At 40.8% G+C, this 14306-nt stretch overlaps 1 protein-coding gene across 1 annotated transcript; it reads right to left on the reverse strand.

The window, feature by feature from the left end:
• Nucleotides 1-202: 202 nt before the first annotated feature.
• QPCT (glutaminyl-peptide cyclotransferase) lies at nt 203-13700 on the reverse strand. Its single transcript, XM_057389770.1, has 7 exons — nt 13278-13700; nt 9328-9474; nt 6709-6990; nt 4040-4216; nt 3105-3204; nt 2501-2617; nt 203-1395 (listed from the first exon to the last, which is right to left on the reverse strand). Exons 1-7 carry the CDS (start codon nt 13377-13379, stop codon nt 1250-1252), a joined length of 1071 nt encoding a protein of 356 aa, XP_057245753.1. The 5' UTR covers nt 13380-13700; the 3' UTR covers nt 203-1249.
• Between the last annotated feature and the right edge of the window lie 606 nt (nt 13701-14306).

A 14306-nucleotide genomic window follows, 5' to 3' on the forward strand; every position in this document is an offset into this window, starting at 1 on the left:
GTAGGGAAGAAGTTTGGAGCTGAATACAGCTGAACTGAGARAATATAATACTGGCTTGTATTCTCTCAGTTCCTCTTTTACCAGCTTGATATTTTTGTTTTTTTCTTGAAATACTCTCATCTTTTCCTCACCAGTGGAAACCATAATTCTGTCAGTGGCTTTTGAATACTGTTCTTCTGGATCCACTGATCCCATTCCAGGCTTTCTTTTTGCCAGTGTTGCACTAAATTTATTGAGTAATTTCAGTAAGGATTGTAAAAGCACAGGGTTGTGTAATTGGTATCTTTTTGGTGCCTAAACTGTCATCTCATTTCTAACATTTGATTTTTGATAGCACTTTGCCTTTGAAATCGTATTTAGATACACTGTTTTTCTAAGTTTCTAAATAGTTTCTAAGGTGATCCCTTTCCTAGTATGGTTATTTCTGTTGTCATCTGTATTAAAAACAGCAGGTGGGTGGTGTTTTGGCATTTTTTTGGGGTCAAATTGCGAATGTTTCTCACGTGACTGAGCAGTGTCCACCTATCTTCTGTTTATCTCTCCTGTGTTGCAGTCAGAGCACATGGACATCCCCACATACCTGTCTGTTAGCGTCATCCCCCCACCACCCTTCTCCATCAAAAAGCGCCTAACAAATGACAGGGACAAAACTGAATTTGGGTTATTGCTCTGTTTGCTGYCAGCTGTCTGCAGAGAACCCTTGCAGCTGTCTTTGTAGGGGAAGSAGGAGAGAGGGACCAGAGAGGATTAAAAATCACATCTGTGCATCGGGAGTTCTAGCAATTCATTTCAGCATGAGATGGTTTAGTTCAACCCAAAATAGAAGTCTGTTTTAGTGTGTTTTTTGCCATTTGATAACATGGCATAAACTTCCACCGCTGAACACTGCAAAAGTTACTCACACCTTGTAAAAACTGTATCATACAATTAAGTCATGAGGCATTCCCTCCTAGGATCATAGTATGTGACAAAAGACAATGATAATAATCTGGAAAAATTCTGGGACTATTTTTTATTCAGAGATAAGATGTGGAAAGATCAGTTTTTCCAGACTGAACTAGTTCTTATTTAATGGTATTTTATTTGGCTACATGGGCCATTGGGCCACGAACAGCTGGATCAATAATCAGTCTAGCAAGAGCTATCATATTTTTCTTAACCTCGATACTCTCCAATCCAGTTAAACTGCAAATGTGAAGGWAGGCAAACAGTACTGTGCATGGAGTACAATTTGTTGATGTTTTGTCTGTCACAGGTTGAGATATTCCAGTACAAACACTTGCAAGATTTTGTTGAGATTGTCGATAGTGGCTTTGTCAAGGTTTTCTTCTGTGTCCTCCATGGTATGCCATACTCTAGGAAAAGGGGATGGAATCAGATGCAGGACTGGAACCCCTGTAAAAAGGAAATTTGGAGAAGAAATACTGGAGAAGTTCTGTTAAGTCAACTGGTACATCACCATTTAGCAATAGAGTCCAGTAACTCCTCAATAAGCTTGYTTTATAGGGTGTGTCACTGCAGCTTCCTTTTATCTTCTCTTGTTTTGATGCTTGTGACTTCATCCCATCATTAGTGTGTTGTGTAAAATTGCCACCTTCCTTTCCTTTGAATACTTTCCCCTCCCTCTATTTTTTTAAGACACCTGTAGCTACTTGCTGGTTTGTTTTTTTTTCTTTTGAGATTCTTTGCATTGTTTATTTAGGAGCTGCAGAAGGACAGAGAAATCACTGCAGCTCTTCTAACTGAAAACTGATTACCATGTTTTTTTTGGAAGTGTTAAGATTGAGTATTTTTGAAGCTTTTTGGCTCTCTCTGCAAATGGTAAAGTAGGGTGTCTTATTTTTACTCTGTAAAACAGAACCAGTGTTATCCTCAGCTAAAGGAACTTCCACTTGAAAGGACTGTCACTGCATAACTATATATGTGTGTGTGTGTATATATATATTTGTACATCAAAGCACATATACGTACTGCAACTTTTAGGTAAAAGAGGAATTAAATCAGTCTTCTGCTTCCTGATTGCTTTTGGGGAGGAGCATTGTTTTTTTCCTCCAGCCTCTTTCCTGTTTTACTGCTTTTTGTCTCTGATATTTCAGTTGCATACCTCTAAAGAATCAATCTTTTTTCATTAGTTTGTAGTCCTTGCTGTACTGTAGAAAACTTCAGTCAGAAAAGTTCACTAAGCTGTGCTTCTTTGGCCCACCTTTGTTTTGAAAATCCTGAGTGGATCAGGGTCACTTAACTTTGTAGGACACTATTGCAGAAAGAAATTTCCATTATCTCTGTACTGCTGAAAGTCCAGCAAAATGATGATGGGTATGTTTTATTGCTGCTTTTGTTCAGATATATTTTTCAAAGTTATAAAGTTGGATTCAGAAGCCTCAAGCTGGGGCAAATAAGCTTGAAAAACAGGGGCATATGCACTTGCTCATTCACTAAATGATGCATTTCTTATTGAACATATACTACAGAAACTTCAAAATATACAAGTATCTGATACCTCTTAATAAAAATGGAATGTGATCATCTTCAACCAAGCCTCGATGTACAATACTCCGGAAATACTGATTTTCAGCAGGGTGATTCTTCAGCAGATTCATGTTGTGTAGCTCTTGCTCTGTAATGCACAATGAAAGTRATCATTACAAGTTTTAGACAATGAGGCATGTTAGCACGTTTGAATTATTTTTCCTCTCACATGGAAACTTTTTCCATCAAAGAAGAAAAAGGTGGTGGTGACTGTCTTTTGCATTTGTTTAGYGCTTAGAAGACCCCAAGACTGGTGCTATTACCATCATTTTACAGAAGTGAGAAATAAAACAGAAGTGAAGCAGTTCCCAAGAATCACAGAGTGACAGAATAGAATAGTAGAATCTGTTTTGTTGTTTCCAAATGTCTGGGAGTCTTCCTCAGTTGTTTTATTAATTAAATATTTGTATCTTCATATAGGTTTAAGTAGAACCAAATTTAACATTTACACTGTTAAATATTATGACTCTAAACCAGAAAAATTAATCTAAAAATCTGATTTACAGAACTTAATCCATTCAGAAACTACACACAATGTTTTTAAATCCATCCAAAACCCATATGCTTCTGCTTACCAATTGCTTGAAGCCTCCGAAACCATCGAATAGTGTTTGGAAAATAATTGGGAAAGACTGGGTTTGGTGCACCAATTAAATCCAGYAGTACAAACAGGTCCTAGAGAAGAAAGAATCTTTAGTACACAGCGCTTTACTACAATACAAGCAGCAGCAATGAAACCTTGGTTCCTGCATGGGTCATGAGCAGGTTTGACCAAAGATCTGGCTTTTTTACCATGGTGCCTAAGAAGAATTCACTAGCAGAACCTGATTCCAATCTATATTTTGCTATTTTTCCAAGGAGGCAGAAGATAATTTATTTCTCTGTTCCTCAGGCTGAAGCAGACTGCATAGCTTAGATTRCAATTTGTGAGTTGTATCTCTTTAAAAGAGAAACTACGGTAGGTGGGGAGAAAGAAGAGGAAATTGCTTCTTTCCCTCAAAACAACRAAGTCTGTCAAGGGAAAGACATTTTATGAGTCACAAGAAGCAGTGACAGAAGAGAAGTGCCTCAGCAGTTAACAGGGAAAGTAGAGGGGAACAGACAACCAGAATGTTAGTAGGGATCAAARGGGAACAGAGGTTGCCATAGCTTAATACTGACCTAGGGGAGATTTGTTCCTAGGTCAATGCATTTCATGCTCTTTCCTTATACTTTGAATTATCTTTCTCTGAAGAAGGTGGGGGTATCCTTGTTTATATTGTAACAAAATTTTGTATTTTGATTTTTCTGTGACTCCTCCTCATACTTGCATGCARCAGATTCTGCATTCACCTGAAATGCAATTCTTGCCAATTCTTTACCATATTTCATAATATTTCCAGAAACATGCCTCTTCCTTTAACTTTAGTGGGATTGTGGTTTCTTGAGAATTTGGCCAATTACGTACTAATTACATATTTTTTAAAATGCCATTTCTTATTATTCATTAAGGAGGTGAAAAGGCACTTACTATGCCCTGCAGCTGGTTTGTGGTTTTTGAACCAGGTGGRTGTGGAGTAGACACCATTTTTTGAGCTAAGTGCTGAGATCCATAGAGGGAATCGGAAGGGGACCACCGGACAAAGGCTTCTTCACCATCAAAAAAAATGAGCTGAAGTGAAAGGTCTGGTCTTGATGCTGAGCTGGTCTGTTGGAGGAAGTTAAAAGTAAAACAACTGATTCTGGCCAGAACATTAAATAAAAGGCACACACTGTAGTCATATAAGGAACATGAATAAGGGTGTGTTTTGAAGGTTCCCTATGCAAATCTTCCTTTGGCTGTTAGTGTGGTGTAACAGTGGTAGTGATTCAGTCAAGGTAATTCTTATTTATCTAACACAGTGACCCATTCTCCAGTCTYGTGTCATTTTGGTTCTGGATAAAAGATTAATTTCTGACTTCAGAAGACTTGAGCTGATTGTTGAGACAGGTCTGCAAAACCAGGTAGCAACAACATTATCTCAAATAATGAGGAGACCTGCCAGTAACAACACCTGATGGGAGCACTAATATTATTATTTGATTGCATCATAGGGATTAATGTAATTGCTACAGTTGTGCATCAGTGGAGGTGAAATATGTATTTGTCAAGTTGATGGTTCCTTGACACCATTTCTTTTCATTCAGGGAAACTTGCAAATCACTGAGGCAACTTTACACTAAACCAAGGCAAAGAGAGAGGGTAGCTATGTTTTTGCCTTTCAAAAAACAAAAATATGAAGCACTAAAAACTGACAGTATATATTATAAATGTATTTAAAGSCCACAAAAAAAGACATTTGTATGAAATTTCTTCCTAATGTAGAAGTTTACTAATCTACAACGTGGTGAATCCCAGACCATTCCACTAAATGAACMGTTTTGGGAGCTGTGGTCTTGACAGTTGCTATATTTTAACCCCTCTATGAATTAACACTACTTCAAGTAAAATTGCATGATGTGGTTAAAAAGGTGGGGTCACTGGCAGCAGTCATGTCCTGTATGGGCTACAACTCCCAAGCAGCTGGAGCTGATCCAATACAAACACCAGTGGAAAACTTCTACAAAATATCACTCATGCAGGCAAGATGATATTGATTTTGCTTGCAATGATATATTGATTCCTCTAATGGCAATGGTTTGCTGCCCTTTCCTTTGCACATGACAGAGCTCTGTGGACAGCAGTCATTTTGCATTACATTCTGGAGGAAACCATATCAATGCTATTTGAGTTTTAGAACATAGTATTTGTTTTATTATTACTGCTCTACACTTTCTAATATTGTAGAGAGATGTCTTTGCCCATCAGTTTTTAAATTTACTCTAAATAACTGGAGAAGCATCAAGATAAAAATCACAGYTTCAAGTCAAAGTACAAATAGATTTGGCTGAAAACATAAAATCTGTTGTGCTACCATAAGCAAAACAAGAACATCATAGCCAATGTATTAAGCAGATGGAYCCCAAAGTATATTTTGTTATCAGACTGTACAAATAGTAGTCTGTCCAAAGTAATTAATTGCCTTTTTGTCAAATGCTGTCATCTTAGCTGATAAAACGATTTTCATTGTAAAATGACGTATTAGTAGTGAAAAATGCCAGTCTTTAAAGCCAGTGTGCAGGTTGTTTCATAAATAATCACCAGGCAGATTTATTATAAATGAAGCTTCTGAATGAAAGCATATGTATACAGTACTGTTTTGGTTTGTGACTAAAAATATGGACATATTCTTGATCTTCTCATTCTTAAATATTTGCATGTCAGAAGGCACCAAATCAGTTTCTGGCAATTACTGCTGACAAGTAATCTTAGTACTTGTGCTGAGTGTATTTCTGATTCTTTATGAAGTGTCTCTCACATTTGAGAGACCTTTTCCTGTGAAAGCTCTGTACGCGTATGGCAGTTGTTTTTCTGTAAATAGGGAACACTGAACCAGTAGGTGGCATTCGTGAATCTGAAATCCTAGAGACTGGTGATCCTACAAGSTTTTAGAGTTTGAAGGTTCAACAGATTTTTGTGCCTAGCAATTGCAGCCTCTTTTGAAGCAGATTTTCATAGCATCGGTAACACAGACTGATAACATTTTACTTTTTTCAGAAATAAAAATTGATAAGAGAAAATAAGAAGAAAAATTTGAAATCCTTGTGGATGGGAAGACCTCCATATGAGTGTAACTCTTCTGCACAACAATTAGTTCATGTGTGTCCCAAAGCAGAATACAACTGAGAGATTTCTGCAGGATTCAGAATGCAACAAAAATCTCAGATTCAGGTGGGATTCAGAACTTTGTCAATGACTCTAGATGTTACTGCATATGACAGGAACTTCTGAGAAGGGATCTGTGCCTTTTAGATAGCAAGTAGCATTGTATCTTTCCAAGTCTATGAAACATCTATTATTCATGTATCATTTGTTATTTKTATATAGTATATGTTTAAGTAGATAACTTTTAGATAACCACCCTTTTAAAAGAAATTTTAATGTGATAATGTACTTTAGAGTAGCAGATACTATCTCTGTTTGTTCTTGAAGTCAATGGGAGATTTATTATAGGCACAGCAATCGGAGAACCCAGCATGCAGGCTATGGAAAAGAATGTGGAAATGCCCTGAGGCCTGTTGCTGTTGGAAAAGCAAATGAAAATGAAACAAAAAACCTACCTTGATTAACTGAAGTTTGTTATCCAGGGCACGTGCCAGCTCCAGTATCATTGCACAAGGCACAGCTGAATCAGTTGCTCCTACAAACACTCTGTCGTGCCATTGYTGTCCAAAGAATTTTGAGTCGTAGTGGCAAGCAAGTACGAGATGGCGTTTTGCAGAGGGGTCAAGAGTGCTGATAATATTTGAAAATGTTTTATATCCGTATGGTGTGTATCTCTGAAATGTATCTTGTTCAATTTCCCAACCAGCCTTTAACGTTTGAAGGCGGTGTTTGATATGCTGCAATTATAGAAAGCAATCATTAATATTTMTTTCTTCAGAAAGATATTGCAGAGAAATTGTCATTATCTAATTGATAGTGKCTCTTAGGCTTATTTCTAAAAGTTCATGGTGTTTTAAAGGATTAACTTTATAGCAAAAAACGTAATGTTACTGTATAACTTTGCTACCTGACCCTTTGACTGACTCATTTGCTTTTTATTTCTTCCTTTTGATCCTTGTCTTTGGAGTGTGAAGGTGTTTGGAACGACTGCCAAATATTATGACACATTAGGTTCTCGATCTCTGAAGTTTTCAGGCCAGTGAAACTTTCTTTTTCAGGTGTAACTAGAGCAGATTTAATGTTAACATCTTCAAATCTTTACTCAGATGTGTCCTTTAATTTAAAKTCAGAATTGGCTGCAGAGACCTTGGTGTGGCTATTTAGACTGCACAGAGATGCCAYAGCAGTATAAGAAAAATAAAAAAGCTGTTTAGCTTTGTTGGTTGGTGTGAGGTGGTTGGGCTCTTTAGCTCCTGTAAGAAATCTGCCTTTCAAGTGACATACATTGTTTAAAAGGCCATAAGAGATAGATTCCTTTAAATGAAAGAAAAAATTAAACATTTCACAATGTTTTAAAATAGAATTCTGTAAGTGTAGCTCATATAAAGATAAGAATTAAGACACTCTATAAAAGAAATAATTTGTTTCAGCTATCTTCATACCTAAAGACAATACCTCTAGCAACCCCAGCTATACTTYAACCAGAGTTCTGGCTAACTCATATTAGAGGGACATCTCTGTTTCTCTGTTGAGCAACTTTTTTTTATGGGTCCCTGGAGTGCTTCTTCAAGGCACATTCCTGTCTCTTTAAGTAAACATTAGGAAAAGCCTCTGAGGAGAAAGCAGACTTTGAAGACTTGTTCTGCTCTTAGTGAAGTCAGCAGGGATATTGCCATAGATTTTTGTGCTAGAACAAACTCCCATTTTCTTTGTGGTCACCCTCTGAAACCTTTTACAGCATTGTTTGGTCTATCAGCTGTCAGTGGGCAGAGTAAATGATGTCTGTTAAGGATTAAGGGGACTATATGAGCCTGGATGGAGTTCCCAGTAGCCTTTTCCCTTAAAAGAGTTTGATACTTTCTGTGTCTCAACAAAGAAGTGTCATTCATTTCAAACTCCATTGTTGGGTTTTGACAATGGGGGTCTCTTCTTTTTTTCCTTTGTTGGGGGGTCTAATTTAAGACATGTTGTTACCTTGTAACAGGGTGATCCTATTTTGAACATGATCTGTGGTTTTCTAGCCTAGGCTCAGCTCTTTTTTGTTTTTCTTCCTTTTCCCCCTTTCATTTGGCTGCCTTCCARAGTATCACTAAAGAAACCACAAAACTAAATCTATAGAGACATGCACACGCACACACACGCAAAGCATAAAAAGGCTCCATTTTTCCAGTCTACCAATTGTAGAGTGGCAAATAAATTTATTGTAGCTAGGGCTGTCTTAGAGATGTTGAGTCACTGCCTGAAGGGCAGATGAAGGCTAGTGAGATGCTGTGAATGTCTTCTAATAAATTCAGCTGTACCATTGTCTGTCTCCTGCTTGGCTAATGTCATCCAGAGGCAGCGTGGACACTGTCCTGAAGATGCCCATGCTGTGAGTGCAGAGCAGAGGTGCTGACAGGGCAGCAACCCAGTTGTGTGGTWATTTTTTGTGGCTCAAAGACAATGTGCTGGAGCCTTTACTGCCTTGGGGCCAGCTGCAGTCTGGGTTTGTCAGCCCAGCACTGGGACACTGCTGTGCTTGAGAGCTGGTGCGGCTCATGGGCCAGGGCTACACTTTGTTGTGCTGATCATTTCATCTGCCTGCCCCTTTGGGCCCCACTGATCCCCTTCTGTGCTGATACAYCCATCTGAAGAAACACTCCAGGGGCCTGTAAGAGCACAGGACAGGACCTCTCCCAAAAAGTGTTGTGGGTGGTGTCACAAACCATGTCTCTCATGCATGGTCTCAGGTTTGAACCAGCGACCAAAAACCTGCCATGTGAGGGAAAGGACAACCATTGTTGTACTTTGGGCACCAAACCTGAAGCAAGCTTTTTAGTTTAAAAAAAGCAATGAAAAAAAAAAATCTTTTCATCATGCTATGCAGCCCTGGGAAATAATGTCAGCTAACGTGCCAGCTGTGTCATGTAGGCACTACACAGTCTGGAGTTGAACAAGGATAGGGTTCATCCTATTGAATGAAAGGAATGTGACTGTCACTTTGTGAGAATGTCTCTTTATGGGGGGTCACCAAAGGCATTACCAGAATCTAAATAAGAGATATTCTTAGAGGTTCTCAGGAARTGTTGTCTTACCTGCTGCACAATGTAGCTTCCTGAAGATCCTGGGTATCTTTCTATCAGGATAGGGCGCAAATCGTTCTCCCACATTTCAGAAATATCTGTGTTGGCCACAACTTTTTGAATAGCATCAGAACCTAAAATTCTTGGTTGGTGAGAATACTGTAGAAGGTAGAGGGAAGAAAGACTGCTATAACAATTAGCAGACCTTTTAAACCTTAGTTTTCTTCAGAATTACAGTAAATGTGATATATTTTGCTACTATGATTTACTTCCAACAAAAAGTAATTTAAGAAAACCTTCTCACTCAGAAATTATTGGCTTCTATATCTTTCATTTCCATGGAAAATGTGCTTTCATTTCCATGGAATATGTGCTTGTATTAAAAGTATGGGAGAAAGCTCTACCTACCAGCTAGCTGTAAAACTTCAGCCCATGAATGGGTTCTTTGTTTCCTAATACCTTAATTCTACAGGTCATGTCTGCACCCATGCCACCTTCAGCTGAGGTTTCTATTGAGACAAACACCAGAAGCTTKGTTTCTAGCAGTAATAATATTTAGCTTTATTCTGTGTCTGTTATAAGGTGCAGTACTGCAAAGAAATGCCTMAGGTAACCCACTCCCAGAGGGAGCAAAGCTGTTTCATTGTGGCCTCTGCCCACCGTGGCACTCTGAGTGTGTCTGCACAGAATGCTGTGGCTCGTGTGGGGCTAGCTGGGGCATTCATCAGCTTGGTGGCACGTGGGTTAACCTCAGAACCGACAGCTTGTCTCCTGTGACACCGGCTAGTATGTGAGCTACCTCCCCAGTGACTTCCTTTCTGTTGCCCAAGCACAGGCCTTTGGGRCCAAATCAGGTGACCCAGAGAGCTTGAGACACACTTACATGGCACATCTTTGATGTGCAGGAGCCCTGGAGTGCTCTGGAGTGGTAGCTAAATGCCACGTGGGAYTCCCARGGACATCTCAAATGCCCCTTTATACACAGGTTTAGCAGTTGTATCCTCAGAAACTTCCTGAGTCACTGCTGCTTTTATAAATTCCTGTTTCAAGTGCTTTCATATCCATTCTTCCCTTGTATTATAGGGCCTTCCCTCTACTGCTGTCTTTCTCCTAATGAAAATTATTAGTGTTTCCTTGTTCTTTGATCAGAAATGTTCAACATGATTGATCAGACTTGCTATCCTTCAGTGTACCTTATCTACATCATCCTTTTTGAGATAAGCAAAAAGAGAGGAACTGGAACATGAGCATACCATAGTCTATATGGTGGAACAATGGTATTTTTTGTTTCATTCTCTTTATTTCTTCAAACTGTTTAACAGCTGACTTGCTTTTGGGCTGCATCAAACTKACTTTCCCATAAATATCTGTAGTGTAACCCCACCACTGTATGTTAAAAAGAACCACTCCCTCTCCTTTTCCACTCACTCATGTCATTTCACATGTGTCTGAAATAATACCTAAAACCCATTACCTGGGTGAATGGGAACTGACCTCAAGAATCAGGTATCTCGTTACCTGTTACCTTATTACCCTAGGTGATGAATATTGTTAAAAAATGGGGTTTGCCTCACTGTTTGACTTCTTTTCTACTTTGTGTTTGTACAAGCAAGTACAAGCACAACTATTTTCTAGACTTCACTGCAAACATTTAATTCTACCCTTCTTTTGCTTTCTAGCTGTTTATCTCTGTGTAAACTTTTCCTCTAATTCTACTTAAGTTTACTAATGAAATTAAGCAGAGGAGTGACACAAAAACACTGAATCTTACTGTGTCAAYTTTAATAGCATTTAAAGTTGAATTTCAAGACTATAAGGACACCAAAATTTAGGATGGGCTGTTAACATTTTTAATGCTAGCAAATTTAGACATAGATTAAAGAAAAATTGCATTTCATCTGGGAGTTTGGAAACAGTACTGTGGAAGTTGCAAAACAGTCTTTTGAAATACTAGAAGTTTAATACGATGGAACTCAGACCAGTGTAGAAGAGTCACAGACAAGAGAAAATGTTGTCAGGGAGCTTGGTTTGGTTTAGGAGGAGTAGGCTATAAGGGGAGAGAGAAAAGCTAAAGCCATATGTTTCAGAAGAGTATACAATTTAATTTAGGAAGTTCAGAAAAAATGTCTGCAGTTGAACAAATGAAGAGCATGCCTGGTAATTGGGGTCATTGAATCACTTTGCAAAGAAACATTCTTAAAGTACAAATGCATGAAAATACTTCGGAAGAGAGGAATCAATTTCTACTTCTAATAATGGAGATATCTTCAAATCTGGGAAGTGAGAGGAATTACAAAAGTGGTTATGAAATAAAAGAGAAGCAAAATAAGATTTGTAAGTGACTCATTCTTTACAGTGTTGGTCAATCCCTGTTTTGCCACAACAGGGAGGCAGAACAATGTATTTATGACAGGGCTGTCACTAAGCTTAGTGCACTAAGCTGGATAAAAGCAGGACTTCCAAGTTCTACAAGTAGCCCAAGCTTGCATTCAGGACTTAGAATTTCCAGCTCACACATCCCTCCAGAAAGAAAGAACACAAGTTGTTGAAGGACAAGAATTTGATGAGAAAGAGGAAGTTCTTGCTTACTGTGTGCACAGGCAGAGCAGCTCAGATGTGATGGCTCTGTGTCTGGGTGACACTACTGACAGCACTGGTGAGGAGATTGACTGGYCAGAACGGGGCCAGCTAGGGAGTGAAGTGCTGGGGCTCAGGGGGGATGGAAGAAGGAGCACCGGGGCTATGTGATTGTTCACTGACCCCTGTGACTAAAGATCTAGCCCCACGTGCTATGTAGATAGTAGATATGTACATATACATGTATTATATGCAATATGGATACATTATGTTACAGATATCTAGTCTATACATGAGCTACATAGATGACATAGTGAGCTATACCTATATATGTATATATATTTATGTGTTTAAGATACAATCAATAGAACAGAATGACAGAGTATCTCGTTAACAACCAACCAACCAACCAACCAACCCAACATTTCCCTGAATGGGGTGTGAATAAAATCAAGGAGAAAGGGAAGTGAGTGTAAAGGTGTAAGGGAAGCTTCCTTTTAGCAGTTTGCCCTGGACTCTGATCTATTGGTGAACAGAACAGTGCACTGGATTAGTGGATTTCAGATGCTTCTTGCTGAACTTTGAGATCAGCTCTTCTACAAACACTTGGKAAAGGGCCCTAGAAGTATATTCTCCATTTGGAAATACTGGAAATGTTTAGTGGAATGTGATTTGCAGTTGGATGCTCTCCTATGTTTCACGGCTTAGTTCTTTATGAAGAAAATTATGTTAATATTTCACAATAGACCACGAAGAGTTGCTACATAGAGAAATCCAGGATTTAAGGCTTACCACTGTKTAATTAAACCTTATCTCGAGAGTCCTTTTTTCACTAGTTCACAACGACTTTAAATTAGACACAATATAGTATGGGTCTAGAACACATTAGAGCATTGTATCCTTTCAAAACAATTTTGTACCGGCTATCAGCACAATGCTTACTTGTTTTTCCTAGATACGTGTGCATCACTGCTGGAAGTCTCAAACTAAGTCACTGTCCTCTGACTCACTGTAATCACAATGAAAGTTGGAGTGCARTAGGATGTTATATGAAATACAATTTCAGATTTTGATTTGTCTTGTGCTTAAGTTTCCCCTTAAATTCGCTAGCTGCCCCTGGCAAAGCTTATCGCTCTTGCTGCCCCGTCCCAGGCGGTGAGAGACGACAAAGACAAACGTGTGAAAATTTGTTCTGTGCAGCCACCACGCTCGGGCTAAGAGGGAAGCCATGTCATCCAGCCTCACCTGCGGGAGRTGAGGTGATCCCAGCCCGAATTCTCGTTGGGGGCCGGGACAGGAGGGATAAGATTTCCCCCGCCCAGCCRCTGACCCCTGCCCGCCGAGCCAGAGGCAAGCAGCACCTGGGAAAGGCAAACGCGACCCACCTTCTCCAGGGTCCAGGGTGCTCCGGCGTCCCTCCCRGGAGCCGGGGACAGGCAGGCGGCGAAGCACAGCGCCCCGAGCAGCCGGGCAGCGACCCTCGCCATCCCTTCCCTTCCCTCCGCCTGGCCGAGTGCCGGGGTGAAAGGAGAGAGCCGGGCAGTGCCGGGGTGCAAGGGAGAGAGCCGGGCAGTGCCGGGGTGCAAGGGAGAGAGCCGGGCAGTGCCGGGCAGTAAAGGAGAGAGCCGGGCAGTGCCGGCGGAGGCGGAGGCGGAGGAGGGCCGGACGGAGGGCCGGAGGGAGGAGGCTGCCGCAGGAGCAGCGCTGGCTGCTGGAGCCTCAGCCCTGCCGGTGTCTGTGGCAGCCCGCGTTCTCTCCGAGCTGAGCCCGGTCCCCGGCAGCGCGTCAGCAGTGCCAAGCCAAGGGCTCCCTGCCGCCCCCCGCCCCCCTGCCCGCTCCTCCTCCCCCGGCCGCAGGGGCGGCGCGGCCACTCGTGATCGCCACCGYGGGAAAAGCCGGAGCCTGCGGCTTTCCGCTGAAAGCCGGGTTTGTGCTCCGGGATGGGCAGCTCCGGGATGGGCTGCGTCTCGGGGTCCCGCGTGCTCTCCGCCTTCGGGCGCCGCCGGGAGCTCCGGGCGCGGCCCGGGATCTCTGCTGGAACCGGCCGGGATCGCGCTCCCGCCTGACGGAACTCCGGACCGCTATTGGCGGAGGATCCGGCAGCTGAGACACACACAGTAGCAAAGGGGTTTCATTTATTAATTTATAACTTCTCCTTATGATCTTTTTTAGGCCTAAAACAACAACAATACTTGCTAAAATGTAAATCCACTCTTCAGGCACGTTAAATTCTATAATTTTGCTATCAACTAACAGTGAAGGAAAATCTGTGGTGAGGGGGTATTGTGCAGTACACCAATTTGCAGCAGTACTGGAAAACAAARATAACAAGATTAAAACAAAGATTCTGAGCTCACGATCTCTTCCTTAGGTCATTTGGCATCATCCTTCTTGCTCTGGGATCTTGTAGAAAA

The sequence above is a fragment of the Malurus melanocephalus genome, unplaced genomic scaffold (assembly GCF_030028575.1).
Source record: "Malurus melanocephalus ecotype Western Australia unplaced genomic scaffold, MMel_1.1 scaffold_19, whole genome shotgun sequence".
NCBI classification, from domain to species: domain Eukaryota; kingdom Metazoa; phylum Chordata; class Aves; order Passeriformes; family Maluridae; genus Malurus; species Malurus melanocephalus.